Here is a 21,686-nt window from a genome sequence, read left to right as displayed (position 1 = left end):
AATTGACTGAATGATAAACAGTGCTATCTTTGTCAACATATTCCTTTAACATATGTATATTCAAGAGTTGTTTTTGCCTTCGCCTCCCAGGCTTGTTAATGATATAACGTAACTTAATTTCTTTTTAACTACATGTGGACCATAATACTTAGCTAGAAGAGGACTTTCATTTATGGATAAGAGAGTCAGAACTTCATTACCAGGCTTGACACACCTTTCCTCTGCATTTATTTCATATCTTACATTCATTTTTATTTAGTCTTAAGTAAAGAACTATCACAGTCTAGCATTTTGTTGCTAAATGGTTTGTCAAATCCAGAAACTGTTTGCAGATGAGCCTTATTTATCTTCTATTTAGTTTTCCAAACATTCGACAAAGTGTGAAACAATTTACAGTAAATCAGAATCATCACTTTACATTTTTGGCCAATAAAATGATTCAAGATCATGTGACAAATACTAATGACGCCTAAATAACCAAGTAAAAATGCTTAATGGGCTAAACTAAGAACTTGTCAGTACGACCTAGAAACAACAATTTGATAGATCAATAACCACTGATCACTAGCGAGTATTTCAGGTGGTCTCCATTTTCTCGTAAGAACCCCGTGTTTACGAAATAGCAAACATATCATTGTGTGGTTTCAGTTCGCTAATAACCTTGTACCATAAGCAAATAAATCATGGTTTGCGTTTTCAATTAGTTCGACTTTCTGATCCAAACAATGTTGTTAGTTACGAGTGGAGTAACCCAACCCTTATTTCCAGCTAAGTCATTTCCTAGTAATAAGTGAAAGCACTTGATGAGTATAGACGTCACAGTTCCGAACGTCACAAGTTATGAGACTAAGTCTGATGACCAATTAACACAATAGAGAGGAACTTTAACAAGGCCGTACTATCTATTTCTTTGAATAAGAACACTTTCATTAAATGACCTCACAGAAAATGCAAAATACCTGATAATAAAAGACCTTTGAGAAGTTCCTGTATCCCTTACAATATTAATAGTGACTGACTGGCCATCCTCACCAATATGTGATATAGAACCATTCGACATAAATGGTTTTGCTCATCAACGTAGGTCCTAAGGTCACTCTGGATGCAATTCTTGAACTGAGGTTATCATAGTCTTGACAAAGTTCCTGGCCGGGCACCAAGTACCAAATCAATTAATAACGAAAAAACTACAATAAGGCTGATTCTGCTTCTAATTGTAAGGCAGGATTGAGTAAATTTTTCATGCAAACAATATTGATATAAAAAGCTTAAACACGATAATCCAGCCCGGATAAAAAGCAGTCTCCTCTCCAAAACATTCAAAGTTGTCAATATGCTTAGAAATTACCAAGTGAATAACTATTATATACATTCAGATAGACGAAAATATGTTTTTCTCCATATATACTGATCTGAATATTTAATCTATCGTCGTACAGAAATATTAGATGTGTATTATGTTGTTTACAAAGTAAATGTCACTGATCAAGAAGACGACTAGATTGACATTTGGCTAAGATCAATTACAAATCACATGTATATATAGCATAACCATTGAGACGATCCAGCAAACAATACAAATTAAATACACATAACACCAGCTTAAGGTAGATATTAACTGGCTAACCAGTTTAACATGGATAACTTTAATTTATTGGCCCAGGTCTTCCTATTGTGTAACTACTATAAATAGCTACACACTATTTAAACGTGAACATTTCCTTTTGAAATAACTGGTAGATTCCTATGTCACATGATGTAATTTTAACCAATTAAAGGCTCGTTCCATGGCTTGATAAAATCGTAGAGGCTGCTTTTCAGGTCGACTATCATTACGTTCCTCATTACCTCAAGACATTCAGCTACTGTATCGGCCATCGTCTTTACATATATTTGAGAAGATCTGTTGCATTAATAGCAATATAGTTTTGTATGCTTTAATGCTATAACTTAGATGATGTGTTTCATTCAATGTTTATTGTTCACGCTCCTTGGTGTTGGCAGCCAGTCACAAATGACCCAAGCGTCTGGTACAAGTGACTGTCCAAGATTCGATTACGAGTACAAATTGTTAGAGAGACTTCTAAAAACTGAATTTTCTCAGAGCGAAAGGGATTCTATACTTATGCAACTTCAAGAAAAGGTAAAAGCTCTTGAAACAGATCTGAAGGAGAAAAATCTCGAAATTCAGCGACTGATAGACAATAAATCAAATGGTAAGTGTCTTTTATTATGGTTTTCTGTGCGGTTCTTTGTACAAATCTCAATTGCTTCAGAATGTGTACTTTATTACTTTGCCCCAAGCCATTACAATATTCTATCAAGCTAACCAACTGTTAATTTCGACATCTGTAATTAACATGTTAACTGGCTTCTTTTTTATTAAATAACCATATGTCCTTCCATTCTGTGATTCACTTTATGAAACGAATGATTTAGCATATTACATTGGACATTTCTGGGAAATGTTCTTTGCGGTACATCAACATATCTTCTCAGCACTGTCGATAAATTGGAATTACCTGATGTTACTCAACTGTCTTAAAGTTTGTTGAAAATAGAAATTGTTCTGTCTGTATATGTATCATCGTTTACCAAAAGCATTGAGAGAGAAAATATCGGATGTCATTGTTCAATATGGGATGGCATGTTTCCTTATGTTCCATTATATTATGTTTAAGTGTGTTCCTCCGACTCTGTTTAAAATCTTCATTCTCCAATCACTTCCTGCAAATTAGCTTTAGGCTTTTTAATACTTTTCAACCTGATAAAAGGTGTTGTGTACATTATCGAGGCTTTTAGATGTTTATTAATTGCATGATGCCAATTAAAAGAAGTGCACAAAAACGTTGTCAGGAACTTTGCCATCTTTGAGTTTCTTTTCTCCGTATTTTAACTTTGTTAATCTCTGAGAGATAATTCTTTTTGTTAGTCGGGAATTATAACATTTATCTACGATAATGATATGTAATAAATGTAATTAGTTAAATAAGCAAATGTAAAGTTATAGAAAAATCCCACCAATACAATAAACGCGTTGTGTTCTTTGGTGTAAAATACGTTCTGTTCATGGCATTGGCTTTCAAATCTATTGGTAACACCAATGCACAAACAAATATTACACTAAATGGCTTACAATAAAGAAGTCATCAGCTACACAAATTTCATGACTTTGAAAACATCTTATATAACTGATATTTCAAACGGTACTCATATTATATTGTCGTACTCCTGCTTTAGCTTTAATCTACTAATTTAACTCTCATGTTATCTTTACAATCATGAAACATAATTATTGTTTTTCACAATAAGGGAACAATTAGAAATGAATGGTAGTAATATAATTGTAAATTAGACTGTATTGCAATACGACCCCTACCTCAACGCAGTTGTAACGCTATACTTTTATTTTGGGTAAAGTAAATTATATCCTTCCGTTTCATCTGTTAACAAAAATACCTTTCCCCAAAATTAGTTAGCCCATGACACAATATAAATGATTCCCTCAGATATGATGATCACTCCGACAATTTTCCAAAGGTCACGTGGCATCAACATAGATATGTCGTAATATGAATTAGGTGATTTCCAACCAAAGTGCGCTTGATTATGATAGAAAATTCTGGCTAATAAATTTGAGCAGGTGAATTCATTTATTTTAGAATAATGATTGTGCTTATAGGCCATTAGATTTACTTATTTAAAGGAAATATGTTACTACTCTTTTCTCAAGGACTTGGATCGACATACGTGAGATGGGGAAGGAACACATGTCCAGAAAACGGTACAGACCTCGTATACAAAGGTGAGACAAATTGTATATGTTTATGTCGATAACCGTTAAACAATTGTCTAACAAACTCTCTCTCTCTTCTTTCTCTCTCTCTTCTTTCTCTCTCTCTCTCTCTTTCTCTCTCTCTCTGATTCCTAACAGATAAGACGGACACAAAATAGCATGGTTATAACTGTTCTGTTTATTTTACACTAAACGAATGTTGCAAAAAAAATGTGAATCGAAAATTTCACTTTCTCAGGTAGTATATCGCTATATAAAAAATTTATTGCCCTTGTTAAGGTATAATGTGCGTTGGGAAACACAATCGCGTGAGGGAGATACGTTCACGTGAGGCACTATCATGTAAGACACGCGATGGTTTGTTCCATGGTAAGTTATACCTTGCTCCAATCGTTGACATTTGCATGAATTCGTACACACTGTAGGAAATTTAATCGTCCCAGGCCCTATGTACAATTGCAGCTTAGTTTGATTTGTCGCTTTACGGCATCGCTACATAATTAAGTTATTTAGTACATTTAATGTGAGTAAAATGCCATTCACATCGACACAGCACAATAGTTGACCTGGCAGAAGTGAGGGTAGAATTCGAACACGTTAACCACTGAGGCACAACGGATGTCCGTGCCACTTCGAACTGATTCATAGGGAAGTATTATAATATATCTCCAGCCAACCATCATATTTATAGAACAGTCTATATTTGCTTACATAACTATTTAGATTTGAGCAGAACCCTATTTGGTATCAGATCTATGTTTACATGTAGACGATCTGATTGAACAGGTGATAAGTGTAGATGCAACAAATAGATGCTACACATAGTTATGCGGACTGGACAACCTAATTCGCATCTGTAAGCAAGCCAATTGCATGATTTTCATGATGATCAACAAACATATTTAAATTAATTAGCAATTAAATTCGAAATTATTGTCAAGTTAGGGGTTACCTTTAAGGACCATTTTTAAGACATCGATCAACAGACGTAAAAGTCATTGATGAAAAACTTTATCGATCTACATCATTGTGATAGCGGTGTCATTCGTTGTTCAATGCTTCAATAAGTGAGGAAGATCCATTACGATATGCACTGTTAAATATATAGATGACAGGTTGCTTTTATTGTAAGTGAGGTTTTTGTTACAACTCTAGTATCTATTGATCAACGACATTACTGTCTCTTTGTGACAATATACTAAATATAAACCAATTATATCAGCATAAGCCCAACATACCTTTGAGTCATCAAGAATCAAAGAAGGTATTGTTACTGACGAGACAGTACTCGTAAAGCTTTTATCACGACTAATGACAGATCCTTTCGCGTAATGTAATATTTGCATACCATTTGCTAAATTTTATTTTTCGATCAATATGTTGCGTTATCGTAAAATATCTTACCATTTTCTAATGCAACTTTGTTTATATTAAGTTGTCTAACCTCTGTACCGCTTCCAACAATCTCACTGCAACTGAAAGCCTGTTGGAATGCTCCTTGTTGTTTGATTATTTTACGATTATTTCTGTCTACCGTTTCTGAACTTTTACTCCACGCACCCAACAAATACCGTTTTATTGTATCGCTTTTCGTGTTTCAAAAACCGTTTAGATGCTCAAAAATTGAAGTTGCTTCGGTTGAAGAAGTTTGAAACACATTCCTTGATGATTATTAGTTTTGAGTTATTTAATATGCACTGCCAATAATTTACTACTTTACCCTAGGATTTGCTGGTGGTTCATTCTTTTCTCACGCTGGAGGTGCTGCTGACTTTCTTTGCTTGCCAGAGAATCCTACATGGGGGGCGAATGTTGGAAATACCGATTTTAGTGGACTTATCTACGGTGCAGAGTATAAAGTATACAGTGGAACTAATCCTTTTTTTACTGTCTCAAATGATCTCGACGTGCCATGTTCTGTGTGTAGAACTACACGAGCAAACATACTCATGATCCCTGCTAGAACGAATTGCTACCCGGGGTGGAGCATGGAATACACAGGGTATCTGGTGACTGGGCATTATACTCACGCTGGAGCGACAAACTACGTTTGCGTGGATGAAAAGCCAGAGTCAAGACCCGGAAGCATTGTTAATGCACAAGGGCATCTGATGTACATAGTTCAGGCCAAATGTGGATCTCTACCGTGTCCGCCATACGTTGAAAATCGAGTTATGGCCTGCGTTCTTTGTTCAAAATGAAACATGTTGTATCATCTTTGTGCTCCGTTTTAAAACATGTTCATTATGCCACTATATTTTTCTTGTACACATTGATGGAATGGAATCTCCTAATGGCCGTCATGACCAGTACGTTTAATTAAAGTCGCCACAATCATGACTATTGTTACGTTTAATTACATAGGACTCTCACAATACCATACATTTGTTATCCGTCATTGCAAAGGTCTATGAAGGAAGTATTATGTATACATAATATTACATGAAAACATATCTTTCAAAAACTAATTATGCGATTTAAACTAGAACATATGTCATTGTGTGACTACGCTTTTAAAAAAACCACAATCTTGACACTATGTGAAAGTACCGAAATCTTTTTCTTTATCAATGACTGAACCTAGCATAGACTACAACTATGATATATCTTCAAAAGATAGATAGATAGATAAATAAATAAATAAATAAATAGATAAATAGATAGATAGATATATGGACAATATTATCGTTCATGTTAGAGACCTTTTAAATGTCCTTTAGTAGGAATCAAACTCGGTTTTATCCGTGATACTGCACCAAATGCTTTTCCTGCACACATCAACCATCCAACCCTCACTGCGATAGGATGGTACTTTGCCATAGGTATAAACGTTCTAGAGGAGCAGACATTCTCGGATGGCGACCCAGTTAGTGACTGCCACTTGTTAATCTGTACATGAAATACAATATTACAAGATACGATTTGTTTAGAACACATTTCCTGTAGTGGACATGCACATGGTGGAATTTGTTTTCTCATTTTCGTTTCAGTCAAGTTTCTGATTAACATATTTGTTAACGTCCTTATAGGTTTGAGTACAAAGACTAAATTGTTTTAACCATCAGATCATATAATGGGTCATTTACAAGTTATCGCAGCTATCAAAATTATGTTTCTTTAAAGCGATTAATCTTTTATTATGTCATATGAGTCCAAACTCGACTTTAGGACGCCTTAGTTAAGCAGACTATAAATATTGGAGGTAATAGATGGTATTGTTTAAAATATTCCAGCATAAAATAAAATGGGCAAAATGTTTGGAAAGAAAATGTTCGATTCAAATGATTATCACATCAGGTGTCATTCACACATGTGATAAAAAATGAAAATAGAGATTATGAAACAAGTGCACACTAGATCAGGAATAATGATATGACACTCAAAGTAATGTGTTATACACTGTTTAATGAATTTGGCTATCACTGAGCACACTTGTTTCTCATTATTAATACTCGAAGAAACTGTTCAAAGTATGTTTATATAATTCGACCAGAGGAAGAAAAGAACAGCACTTTTCTATGTATGAAACTGAATATCTCAAAGAATATGTTAAGTACTTTATATTATTTTCAATTTAACCTTTACTCAGCCTTAGATTTTGGGTGTGCATCATTGTTATTAATGTTCAACACATAATTCTGTAAAATGCAAGCTGACAATGGGCAGAGCTAAACGTCAAGTTTAAAGTTTAATATAATTTCCATCCCGGAGCGGAATCTTTCTCTTTCCACCGAAATCAGCCTCTTGAAAATAGATCGAAGTATCGATGACATTAGATTCGAGACATTCCCTGAAGTCCAAAATTCGAATTTTTCACAATGGCTAGAGGTAAAATTACAGTACTTCCAAAACAGAAAAAAACTGATCATTTATTTTCAGACATTCCAGATGCTGAAGCTATCAATAAATGCGAAACAGTTTCGGCCTTGGAGAAAGTGTTTTTCCTGACGATTCCAGCGTGTACTATGTGATCCTTTCTATTTTTAATACAGTTTGAAATTGTCTGTTGTGGGGAAAAGGGGTGCTCAATTGAAAGCAAAATATTGCTAGAGGTTTGTATTTTTCAAGTGTTATACTTTATGAAAATATTTCTGTCCAACAATATTTAAGGTGCAATGCAAATCGCTGTAGTGATCATAACACCAACCAGTGACGTAGCTATGCATATCATAAATATATTTTACCTCCGCAATATGGCTGCACGCAACACATGCACAATTCAGTAGATTTTTCAAAAGTTTTAGGTAATTGTTCTTTAGGCAAAATTTTCTTTATCAAAATTCATTTGTATTTTCTATATGTATCTGTTTACATTCTATCAAATAATAAAGAGTAAATATTTGCATGTACTTTCTGCTAGAAAGAGGTAAGATATCGCAATGCTAATTTTGAGGACTTTTCAAAGATCAAAACAAGCACGACAGAGCTACACCCATATTGAACACAACAAGCAATCATTTTGCATTTAATCAAAGTGTACTTACACAAAGAGGACGCCTCTCTCTCTCTCTCTATCTCTCTATCTCTCTCTCTCTATCTCTCTCTCGCTCGCTCTCTCTCTCTCTCTCTCTCTCTCTCTATCTATCTATCTCTCTCTATCTCTGTCTCTCTCTCTCTCTCTCTCTCGATCAATCGATCGACCGACAGATTCTGCTCGTAAGTTCAACATTTCAGGAAGATATATTAATGGAAGACCGATTGAGCAAATATGTACATCTTGCAATATTAACCTTAGACGCGCAAATGCTGCAAATAACTTTTCCCTAATCAGCTAATGAACATAAATCACGAAACTCAAATTTGAGAAGGCCTCTCAGTATCGTGAATCAAATCCCAAAAAAATCCCAAACGTTCTATCACACGTTCTAATGTATACAATATTCTGAATTATTTCAAATATTGAATATGAGCATGTACGAATAGTCTTGAATGAGCGGATGTACCAAACGTCTTGATGTATTTCAATAATGTAATTCAGAATGTTTTTGAATGAATTTTCAGAACATTCCCATAGGGTTTGATTTGTCCAAAATGTAAATCAGTACATTGTAATTCCTAAATAAATGATTCATCTCGAATTGCGTCTGAACACAACTGAAAATGATTCCTTAATATGAACTTAGAGAAGGAATTAATTATCTTGTTTACCATCTATCTACCTATTTATCTATATATATATATATATATATATATATATATATATATATATATATATATATATATATATATATATGTATGTATGTATATATATACGTAAGAGACAATAAACTGTCTAGGATGTGGGGTCACGAGTTATTTTCCATTAGATTCTCAGCTTTGTAAATAATGCTAGACATTGAAGTCATATATCAGTAAACACTTGTTATTTATAACTTATGTCAAACGTCAGGTACACAAAATAACTCGCTCCTCAGTCATAATCAATGGTGGTCAAGCAAGTATACAAATTAAGTATACATAACAGCTAATGAACTCCAGTTTCAGCCTCTCTCTCTCTTTCTCTCTCTCTCTCTCTCTCTCTCTCTCTCTCTCTCCTGGTAACGTACACAGGAAGCTGATGACAAAATACTACTCTTATTTGCAATGTAGTTAAATCTTTACATTTGTGCGTGATTGTGTAGATAACGTACAATAGCATGTTCTCCAGAAACAGTAACTGTATAAAATAGAAACTATTTATATTGTTACAAGCTAAGGATCCTTACTTGACCGAGCTGTTGTCGAACCCTGGAGCGTTTCTCGCTAGAATTCATAAGTTTACTCCAACTTTCCAAAGACTTCCATACATCTTCAATTGTAAATTAGAAACCCGACGTGTCCATTCTATACCAACATTTTATTCTAACTAATGCAAGACCACATACAAAAGAAACTGTCAAATATGTATCAACCGCACATCTGCATGGCTTATCTTCATTATATTTCCCTACCGCCAACCATTCACACCTCAGAAATTTTACTAGTATCCCCTAACACTGGGAACTATTTTAACTCCGTCACCTTAGGCCAGTCAATGTATGTTTTCCAGGCACATTTCGCCAATATAACTGCACCATATTTGCCCACATGGCGACATAAACGGTATCTGCCAAGTCCCTTCTTATTTATTCCTTTGTGTACTTTGCCATTTTTCCTACCATAAATACTGCCACTGCAGTCACACCACCAATGTACACCACTAGATTTTAATATGTACTATCTTACTCAGTGACATTCATTCGGTTTTGGCATGACTTCACTACTAGTGAACCATGGCATCACGGAAACTCACTAACACTTCACTCCGTGACGTTTGCTCCTAGTAATTGGCTAATTATTTCGGTTAAGGATATTTCCGTTGCGCCGATTTCAAATAATCACATAAATCTAAGAAATCCTTAAAACGGAGCGCTATAACCAAATGCGCATCATCCATATTTATTACAATATTATATTTAATATTCAATACATTGAATGGCGCTTTTCTTTTGCGATGTTACCGTTGTATACGTTTGCTAATTGTTTACTAATTAACTAACTATATATATATATATATATATATATATAAGACCTAGATGGTATCACTGTACCAATTGTTTTTCCATATACATCAATGCTAATGTTTTGTGAAATAAATATACTTTCTGTCCTACTTGGGCATACATGTCACACGCTGTCATATAGAACAATGCTAGATTGTCAATTTGACAATGACATAACCAGGTACTCCATTGCATTTAAGAGAGATAACTCTACTGGAACTAGACAGGGGTAAGAGTTATCAAGTCACAACAAGCACATTTTCAGCCATGTGTACCATATTTTTAAAAAATACAAAATATGATCTAGATAGAAATTAACACAAACTCACATGTTGCCAAGAGGCTCAACTTTTTTTAAGCCAAACAGAAAGTACAAGTCTTACATAATGCACCAATCACAGCTAGTTTTGTTCTCTAATTCTGAATACAAAGTTCCATACACCTTAAGCTCCACCCACCTGGACTTGCGCAATTGGTACCGTTATACCTATAGCAAACCTTAATTTTTCCAATAATCTGTGAAATAGTTCAGGACTGTATAAGTAACAAATATACTTAGTCTCACTTGTGAAAAACAATTTGATGAGGTACTAACCTATGTCTTATATGAATGTGTATAACAATGTCATTGAGCTGTTTGAACTATTGTTTTCATACTTTTGCTTCACCATCAAAATCATCTTTTGAAATGAAATGAATTCTTTCAACTATGAGTTGTATCTTATTCATATCAGCACTTATTGAACTTCACATAGGTGATATGGGATAAATCACATTATATCATATTATGTAATAACTAGGTCAAAGGTCAATGTACCATATAGTATGCACCTGTCCTACTTCAAAATGTACAATTCACCTAAAAGAAAGGAATTTATATTTGTTTGGTAGGTGCAGAACTTAACATCAGAGACAGGTGGACATGACTCAATCTTATTATAAAGTATAAGCTTTGACCACTTTACACTATCTGCAGATACAAGAGGTCACTAACCACCAGTCCTCACACAAAGGTCGACCTACCCATCCTCTTTGTAACACAAATAGTAAGCTTTCCTCCTTTGTAATGTGAATAAAATGTTTCAATAAGCCAGTCAGTCACCAAATATAGTAAATCACAGCTTCTAAGTGGTTATGTTGGATTGGGGGGTGAAATTAAGGGAATAAAATACAGAAAAATGCCAAATATAAACACTAAGTATAGCACATCAAATGGAGTTAAAAACAGGAGGAAAGTGTTTATCTAAAATGGAGAGGTAGCTTATGATAAAGGAGTTAAAGGAGGCAAAATCAGCAATGCGAAAAATGAGAAGTTTGATGACCTTACCTTGGACAAATATATGGGGCAGGGCCCAACAGGTCCAAGGACAGCCCAAAGGCAACTGTGCTATAACATCCCTTACAGGACCCAAATTTCAAGTGAAGTTGTGTTCATTTCCATCTAATATAAAAGGGTGAATAATTTAGATAATATAGATACATATAAAGTATATTTCTTCTACATAAGAATTTAATAATAATTGGCATAAGATAGAGAGAAACTTATCTCAGATCCAAGCAGAACATACCTTATCAGTTTTTAAACTTGTAACTTTACTGTGAGAAATTATCAAATTGCTTCTACTTACATTTGCATCAAGATTGAGGGCTAATATAATGCTTCACAAATCTTCTCTTTATTTTCATAATCAGTCACTGAAAATGTGAGATTTTATTTCCTTGAAATGTTATGACTGGTGTAAGGGAGATAACTGAATGATATACATAAGGTGTGGTAACCTCGAATACATTACACTGGTCAACAGTGAAATCATTACTGACTTGAAAAGGCCCTAATCTGTAGTATTTTGGTGTGCCGAACACGAATATAACCGTGAAAAATTTGTATTGGCTCTCGTTTTGAAGATATTCATATACCTCATTTTCTATGTTTCACTGTGTAAATTTCTCCAGTAGGACTGCAGCAACATCCGGAATAATGATGTAACATTGCATAATACCATCATGCTCACATCATCCACAGTTGATTGCATCATTTTCTGATGCAATGCAATACTAATGCCATGCGGCTGCTGAAGTAAGTTGACGTCAGCAGTGTACTATACATGTGTAGGCCTATTATACTAATGCCAGGCGGCTGCTGAAGCTGACGTAAGCAGTGTACTATATAAAGCCCAATCAGATAGGTTCAGCATTTAAAATATTTTAGACGTTGTGCGAGACAGTTCAAGCTACTGTTACATAAAACTTATTATTTTATCCATTTACGTACAATAAAGAACAGTAATGCCTCGAAAGTGTGTTAATACCGCGGACAATTTTTGCTATATTTGTGGGGAAGTGACATTTGCCAACCAGAAGAAAAGTATCAATTCTCAAGTGAAGAAGGCATATCATCTTTACTTCGGATGCAAGGTTGGTGACCTAGACAAGCCTTGGGCTCCGCATATATGCTGTGCTACATGTACAACACAGCTTTCACAGTGGTTGAATTGCAAAAGGTCATCAATGCCGTTTGCAGTCCCAATGGTGTGGAGAGAGCCAAGCAACCACCTAAATGACTGTTACTTCTGCTTGGTTCCTCCTCTTTCCGGCGGAATAACGAAGCGAAAGAAGTCGAGAATAGTCTACCCAAACATTCCGTCTGCATTGAGACCAGTTCCACATGGTGAGGGACTTCCTATTCCAGAACCTCCAGCAGAATATTCTCTTGATTCATCTGACGAAGACAAAGGTGAGTCGACCTGTTCTTCTCCTGGTCCATCAGCATGCAGTGATCCAGATTTTCACTGTGGTGCATCATCAACCCCACACAGAATAACACAGGAAGAACTAAATGACCTGATTCGTGATTTGGACTTATCAAAGAACAAGGCAGAATTGCTAGGATCAAGACTCCAACAATGGAATCTTCTAGAAGAAGATGTCACAATTACTGCATATCGAAAGCGCCACCAGCAATTGGAGCCTTTCTTCAGAAAGGAAAGTAATCTGATATTCTGTTCCGATATTGAGGGCCTCATGAATGCTTTAAAAATCGCTCATGACCCACAAGAATGGAGACTATTTGTGGACTCTTCGAAACTGAGTCTCAAGGCTGTGCTTTTGCACAATGGAAACATTCTTCCATCTATTCCAGTAGCGTATGCTGTCCACATGAAAGAGACATACGATAACTTAAGGCAGCTACTGAATTCCATTGAGTATAACAAGTACAGCTGGCACCTCTGTGGTGATTTGAAGGTAGTTGCCCTTTTAATGGGACTGCAGCAAGGATATACAAAATACATGTGTTTCTTATGCGAGTGGGATAGCCGAGCAAGGGAAATGCACTACATGAGGAAGGAATGGACTCACAGGCAGAATGTAGCCATTGGAGAGAAGAATATCCAACACCCAGCTCTGGTTGAGGCTCAGAAAATCTTGCTACCACCCCTTCACATCAAACTAGGTTTGATGAAGAACTTCGTGAAAGCCATTGACCGGACTTTGCCAGCATTCCGATACCTGCATGAAAAATTCCCTCGACTCAGCGAAGCAAAGATTAAAGAGGGAGTTTTTGTGGGTCCTCAGATTCGAGAGCTTTTCAAAGATGACCGGTTCAACAACTTGCTGGAAGGTGACGCGAAACAAGCATGGAATGCTTTTCGCCTAGTTTCTACAAACTTCCTCGGAAATGTTAGGGCAGAAAACTATAAGGAACTAGTAGAAGACATGTTGATGAAGCATAAGAAACTTGGCTGCAATATGTCTCTAAAGATTCACTTCCTTCATTCCCATTTGGATTTCTTTCCTAGCAACTGTGGTATTGTTAGTGATGAACACGGCGAACGTTTTCATCAAGATATCGCAACAATGGAACAAAGATACCAGGGAAAATGGTCCACTACAATGCTGGCTGACTACTGCTGGACACTCCTCAGAGATGCTCCCGAACAGCTGTACAAGAGACAGGCGAAGAAATCTAAGATGTAGTCAATGACTTGATTTTTATAGGTACGCTATTACAGTTGACCTTTTACTATTGGAATGCATTTCGTTATGTAAACATTAATTTCTTGCAGATTACAAAAAAACTAGAGCCAATTTTGCAATTTGACTGTCATATTCGTGTTCAGCACATAAAAATTGATAAGAATTGACTAATTTTATTTCAGTAACATGACTTTTGCAAAAATTTGTTGTCCAGTGTTATCCATGTAATATAGAGGAGTTCATCAACAACCTGTATTAACTTCACTGCAATTAAATTATCTCAAAATACATTACTGATAAAGTGAGAACCTAACATTTAGACTCCTATGTTTAGTGGAGACCTCAAGAGTCATGTAATTTTAATTTCTAAGATGACGCAGCTCTTTCATATCACATAGTTCATATTTTCTACAATGCCGGCATGTAGAGTGCAGCCTTCCATAACCATGCAGATATCATCTCATGCCAATTTGGATTCTTGCGATGGGATGCAAAGTTTCAAGAACAGTGTGGATTTGAATGGAATGAATACGCACTGTGTGACTAAAATGGTTATCATTCTGTAATGTTGGACCAAACATGGAAATTCCACAAGAGCAGCTTGACAGAAAGAAATAGGATTAATTGAAAGTCAATAGTAGATTATAATCGGGCTTATACAAGTGCCAATGGGAAATGCTGACTTAAGGAAACTGTTCTTGTTTGTTGGTATTCACTGCTACTTCAACAAAAGGGAATGCAAGAGAACTGAACTAACTACATGAACAATTTCAAAGCAGGAGAGTGTAAAAAAAAAAAAGTGACAATTAGAGCAGGACAATTCAAATCAAAATGGGAAGGAATACCATATCCTTAATAAATTACCTAAAAATTACTCATGCCAGAACATCCCACATGGTACAAGTGATCTCTCTACAAGTGTACTTAGAGTGTTCTCTATCCTGGTTTATGGCATGCCTTACAAGAACAAGATAGCTGTTTTTGTACACATGATTTTTCATCTTTTGCAGGTAAAATGGCCAATATTTGGCCAAAATCAACTATATTATGTTTACATAACTTATTTTGTTGCATGCATTCCAATCTAGGAGGTAACAGCACATACATAAAGGCATCAGGTAACACAAGTCTATATCTATCATAGCTATAGTTATCAAAAGTCCCCATCCAAAGCCATCTTGTGCTATTTTCTAAAGATTTCATACATTTTATTCTTAAAGAACTTTCAATATTTGACCAAAAGTGTTCAGCACACATTTGTTTTCCTACATCAAACTAGTATAGTTCATAAATGCCGCCCACATGTAGGCGTTTCTATGGAAACACTGTGAGGCTATTCTTTCCTTTAGGTATCACGGTACCAATTGTTTTTCCATATACTTCAATGCTAATGTTTTGTAAAATAAATATACTTTCTGTCCTACTTGAGCATGCATGTCACACGCTGTCATATAGTACAATGCTAGATTGTCAATTTGACAATGACATAACCGGTACTTCATTGCATTTAAGAGAGATAACTCTACTGGAACTAGGCAGTGGTAAGAGTTATCTAGTCACAACAAGCACATTTTCAGCCATGTGTATCATATTTTACAAAAATCATAAAAAATACAAAATATGATCTAGATAGAAATTAACACAAACTCACATGTTGCCAAGAGGCTCAACTTGTTTTTAAGCCAAACAGAAAGTACAAGTCTTATATAATGCACCAATCACAGCTAGTTTTGTTCTTTAATTCTGAATACAAAGTTCCATACACCTTAAGCTCCTCCCACCTGGACTTGCGCAATTGGTACCGTTATACCAGATACCATCCGTTTACTAGCGATATGTAATCGATCCCCCTTTTGCGGTCATTAGGCCATGCATTTGGGACATATGACTTTAAATGACAACATTCAAACAATGCAATCCAATTCATTTTAACTGATAGGAATACCTACATTATCCTATATTAAATTCAAGTAAAGAAATGTATTTTATCTACTGCCCCATAACACACACTGTGTAATTTAACCTAGCTTTCCATAGTTTAAACAACATCTAGCGCACGCGCACATCGCTTCACACTATAGTTTTCATTCATAGAGATTACTGGTGTTACGGGTGATTAACATACACTTTACAAATATATTTTCTATTGGATCGCGTCAAAGATGCTTTTGAAGCAAAAGCAAAGAAACTGTTGCTCTAGTAGCATTTTATTAAATATTTGTTTTCTCATTTGTAATTACTAACAACGCAACATTGGTAGCGCTTTCAATTATAATTAACTCCAAGGAATGGTTTCTGTTGTGCTTATTTGCCGTTATATAGTCAAAATACATTGTGTAACGACTTATACGTAAACACAAACACTGAATATACCTTACGCTTAAAAGTAACAGCAAAGACGACTGTTATTTAAGGCAATAATAGCAGCAGTGCTTATGTATGCGAAGTGTATTCGGTTTTGTTTCTATGTATGACAAGATACTAATAGCTGTGTGTCTCGGTATGACAAGATACTAATAGTTGTGTGTCTCGGTATGACAAAATACTAATAGTTGTGTGTCTCGGTATGACAAGATACTAATAGTTGTGTGTCTCGGTATGACAAAATACTAATAGTTGTGTGTCTCGGTATGACAAAATACTAATAGTTGTGTGTCTCGGTATGACAAGATACTAATAGTTGTGTGTCTCGGTATGACAAAATACTAATAGTTGTGTGTCTCGGTATGACAAAATACTAATAGTTGTGTGTCTCGGTATGACAAGATACTAATAGCTGTGTGTCTCGGTATGACAAGATACTAATAGTTTTGTTTATATGTATAACAAGATAGTAATAGTTTTGTTTCACAGTAGCATGATATATCATTTAAATTGCCTCATTCTTCGGAGAAGAAACGAAGTTTGTACTTACTAAGTTTGTGGCAATCTTCAGAAAGACGTTATAGAGATTCTTGTGTCTATCAACTCTTTGTCCGATCAGACAAGTTCCAATTTAAGAGGTTACTTCTATTCCACATAGATTAGAGGTATTTTGCCTACTGGTATCATTAAGGTCAAGAAAATAATCCACCATTCCTTGAAGAAAAAACTGTTGACATCATTTTGTTTTGACTGGTTATCATTTACATCTGGCTAGCTTAAATAGCTACAGCGGTTTACAATTAAAACAGCAACGTCAATGAAGTCAAAATTTGTTGTATGACCATGAGACAAGATGGATACATACCTATATGAGATCTTGTGAGTTGTGATAACTCTAATTTGCAAAGTTTATTTAAAATCATGAGTCGCTGCCAGTTACCTTTTTGCTTGTATATAAAGAGTGACAAACATAAGAGAGACAGATACAAAGAGACAAAGACATAAAGATACACGAATGGGTTGACATATTGAAAATGCATTTATCGAGATGTAATTTCGGCGAAAATATAACTTATCATACTTTCTAGTAATTTTAATACAAGGTTCAAATGCAAACTTTTAAGTACAAGCTCTTGACATTTCGTCTTTACACAGTGAAACTTAAAACTTTTCCTAATTATCTATTCATTCAGGATGCAGGTGTGATAACATAAGTAGCAACACAAGTGTCTTGGCTCCATGCCCACTTTAAAGTTCGAAAGTTATATGACAAGTATCCTTTCAAAACTAAATGATAATTAATTTAAACTTAAAACGATTAATCATACCACAATAGACAAGGAAATTTATACTTAAACTTGCAAGAATAGAAAATAAATAGAAAAAGTTTAAGCATGATCACTGCATAAACATACATTATACTTAAAGACAGCATATACCTTGTCCAAAAGCAACGCATTTTTTTATTGGGATAGAATATTCGTTTCAGATATAATACCTCGGTGTAATGAATTTTAATCCGATCTTTATATCTGTTTATTTTAGTGCCAAACTGGCACGAACCTAACGTTAGATCCCGGCTTTCAAAACAGTCGACTAATATATGGATTGCTGTGACGGATGTTATAATAAACATTTGTGTCTGTTGCTCACTCTTAGTTCTTATCAGCTTGTGTTAATAAACAAGTTTATATAGTTTAAAGGTCAGCTAATGTAGCCACCGATTCAAGCTGGCTTGATTGTGTATTTCGGAGTCTAGGTGCTATATGGAATAAATATTAAATTGTTCTAGTGATAATGTGCCTAATGAAATAATCGAATATGTCTCAAACACTGAACACGCATTCGCAGGTTACGCCCCACCTCGAAACAAACGTGACCACATAATCTGTGTTTCTTCATCAATAATGGTTACCTCCTCTTTCGTGTTGTTCGATAAAGATATTTTCGTTTAGTGTAGTGGACATGTGAAAAGGCTGCCAGCAGTTTCCTTTGGATTGATGGTTCTTGCCTGAAGTTACCGGGTTCTTGTCCACGAATTATGGTGGCCGCCATGCATAGCTAAGAAATGGCGTTAAATCGAAACAATAAGAACATATTGGATAACTATTAGCAAGTAGAAATTAATAAAGATTGTTTATATTTCATAATGCATTGGTTAGAAGATGCTTACTTTCACCAAATAATTTCTTGTTAGGAAAACGGCATTTGTAATACTTGTCCGTCGCGATTCATTTTATTATTGTTTCTAATAGATGGAATAAAATAATATTCCAGCATCAAAATATGGAGTAATCACAAGGAAAATATTTTAAAATCATTTAAAATTAATAATCGACTCCATCCTTCTTCAAATGTTTCATTTATTTTCAGCATCGATATATCCAGTACAGTCGTCTTGTTCAAATATCAGGTACCAGGATGGCATATTGATGACTGTTGATGAGTTTCATTTAACGTCCATATCCTTGACAGGTTACAAATTGTTCTGCAAAACCTAAAGTAAACATATAAGCATGATAAACTAATGAAGCATTGTACACTAATTCTGGACACAAATGCTCTAAAAAGACTTAAATTTAGAAAACTTTTGAAGTACGTAGAATTTAAATAATTAGAAGACCCTATTTAATTCGCTAAATCTCGTTCAATTATACACTGGCATAAGAACCTTTTGAAATTTGTTTAAAATAATATATATATATATATATATATATATATATATATATATATATATATATATATATATGTATATATATATATATATATATATATATATATATATATATATATATATATATATATATATATATATATATATATATATATATATATATATATATCGTTGTTTTCCTTTTCAGGAATTGTATATATTTTTGTATGCCGTATTCAAACATTAATCTGCAAGATACATACTATGGACATTCCTCAAACTCAAGAAAAGCCGCATACATCAAAGTAATATTATAATTAGTTAGAGAATGTACGCATATTTAATTTTGTATCAAATATACTTGACAAATATTTGTTTGTTTTGTAGGTATAACGCCATTTTTCAGCACATAATAGGGTACACGTGGCGGCCAGTGTAGCTGGTGCAGGAGGATCCCATCAAACACCAGGGAGACCTAGGAACACACCAGGAAGAACCATCAACCTAAAGGAAGCTACTGCAAGTATTTGTTACATGGCGACATTGGCCAAGTCCGAGACTCAAACCCACGAGGACAAAGGTCAAATGGCGGTTATGAGTAAAGTCTAGAACCTTAGACCCAGCGACCCGAGTCCCCTATTGGCAAATAAAGAAAAACACTCTGATAAAGACATAGTATTCAGTCAGTGTAATCGTTCATCTGACATATATTAATGAAAGGACGACATGCACTATTAACTACATGTTCATATGCCATTAAAACTGATTGTGTTAAAGTGGCTTCCTGGGTCAGATCGAGAGAAACAGTTATGTAAAAGAAGACGAATTTAACTTTATTAAACAAATCGAACTTGCGGTATAAATGTTTTTCCATAAATTAGCTAAGCGTAACTATTTTTTCAGTGAAAATGAAAATAACCTTCAGTAGTAGTGAAACGGTCAACATCGGTGTCTTTCACCCAACAATTATGAGTAGGACTAATAAAGCTAATGGTTGCATCATTCTCCCTACAAGCGCAAGCGTTTGCTTCAGAATATGTTAAGTTTCATTTGACTATCATTCAGAATGGTTTAAACTTTACTATCTCCGCCCTTTTCATAGAAAATGTGGGAATAATGTTGTTGTACCCGTCTATATGTGTTTTCCTTTTGCATGCGTAATGTGGTGCACAAACTCAGATGGTATCTAGGTCTTACTCTTTTTTGGATATTAGTATGAAAAATATAGATTATAAAAATATATGGTTATTTAATATATGTATTCATGGGAACATTTGGTGGATCATAATCCGTAAGGGTTGTTCTAAATCAATATAGCTTGGATAACTTCTGAAGATCATAGTATTTCATCTTGCAGAAGATTTCCAATGGGGTTATAGTCCAACGTGTAGTTGAATTAATCGAAGCGACACATCGGCATTAAATGTATAAAATCGGATCCTGTCCTCGACATCAGCTAGATGCACAACAATCTCTAGGCTCGTCGCTTTGGGGATTCACAAATAAGAGCAAGTAGATGGTAATATGGAAAAATTGTAAATTAAGCTCCAATTATGATTGACATCAAATTTAAATTAATCAAATTAATGGAAACGCATACATTCTATACTCTTTATATCAATAGAACAGGGGAGAAATTGCAATTACAACTTCGGTGTAAATACGATTGTAATCGGGTTTACATCCCTGGTATGCAGACGATATTACGCGTCCTTTTATACTGATAGAAGCTAAACGTCCGGAAAACAAGCGATCCAAAATTCATTTGAATCTCGCTTTTGATAACATAGTACTCACGGAAAGAACAGAATATACCTGAATGAAAGCTCGATTGGCTACGAACCGAAATGGAGGTAAATGTAAACAGCCTTGAGAGACCGCAAGAATAAACGAAGTAATGTGGCTGCTGCTGGTAATATACTAGATATAAAAAAGTAAAAGAATCCAATAATAAACAGTTCCAGTAGGATATTATCAGTATTTGTTGTATAGAATGAACATAATGCGAGTTTTTCGGCTTGCGAATGGTTTAGTACAAGCTACTCTTTAGAACTATATGTATGATGAAACGCCACAGCTCTACCTCGGAAACGTGTTTTTCTTTTCTTCAACAATCACTCGTCTTTTATGTAACAGCTCACCCACCTGGCTCTAGATCATTTGGTTCTTATCTGTTTTCAGAAATTCTGACTCACCATCCTAGGCCATTTGGGTTTAACTCCGAAAATAACAATCTCACGGTAAATGGTACAAACGCATGAAACAAAATAACAATGCTAAATGTTTTAAGTTTTCATATGATTCTTTAAGGTTAAGTATTTTATATCATTGTAATTCATCAACGTATACTAGAAAATGATTGATGCAAATAAAAACA

At 34.8% G+C, this 21,686-nt stretch overlaps 1 protein-coding gene across 4 annotated transcripts; it reads left to right on the top strand.

Annotated features, from left to right (window-relative positions):
* Positions 1 to 1,781: 1,781 nt before the first annotated feature.
* On the top strand, positions 1,782 to 21,686 carry LOC149776160 (uncharacterized). 4 transcript variants are annotated; one of them, XR_016416230.1, is made up of 4 exons: positions 1,782 to 2,216; positions 3,734 to 3,805; positions 7,676 to 7,848; positions 19,697 to 21,686. XR_016416230.1 is itself a non-coding variant. In XM_089942453.1 (3 exons), the coding sequence occupies exons 1-3, from the start codon at positions 1,955 to 1,957 to the stop codon at positions 19,720 to 19,722; spliced, it is 360 nt and encodes a 119-aa protein (XP_089798579.1). In that variant the 5' UTR covers positions 1,782 to 1,954; the 3' UTR covers positions 19,723 to 21,686. The 4 variants fall into 4 exon arrangements, 3 of the variants coding, with proteins under 3 accessions (XP_089798579.1, XP_089798578.1, XP_089798577.1); XM_089942453.1 differs by lacking the exon at positions 7,676 to 7,848; XM_089942452.1 differs by lacking the exon at positions 19,697 to 21,686 and having other exon boundaries at positions 1,783 to 2,216; positions 7,676 to 8,138.

This window comes from Sinohyriopsis cumingii, chromosome 18 (assembly GCF_028554795.1).
Source record: "Sinohyriopsis cumingii isolate HCF-2022 chromosome 18, ASM2855479v2, whole genome shotgun sequence".
NCBI lineage: Eukaryota > Metazoa > Mollusca > Bivalvia > Unionida > Unionidae > Sinohyriopsis > Sinohyriopsis cumingii.
The sequence above is the reverse complement of the archived record's forward strand: the minus strand, read 5'-3'. Positions and strand labels throughout refer to the sequence as shown.

Excerpts from the sequence above, each read along its gene's own strand:
- LOC149776160 (XM_089942451.1), top strand. The coding sequence starts at position 1,955 with ATGATGTGTTTCATTCAATGTTTATTGTTCACGCTCCTTGGTGTTGGC. Across the intron at positions 2,217-3,733 it reads GATAGACAATAAATCAAATG|GACTTGGATCGACATACGTG; the intron begins GTAAGTGTCTTT and ends TCTTTTCTCAAG. Across the intron at positions 3,806-5,521 it reads TACAGACCTCGTATACAAAG|GATTTGCTGGTGGTTCATTC; the intron begins GTGAGACAAATT and ends ACTTTACCCTAG.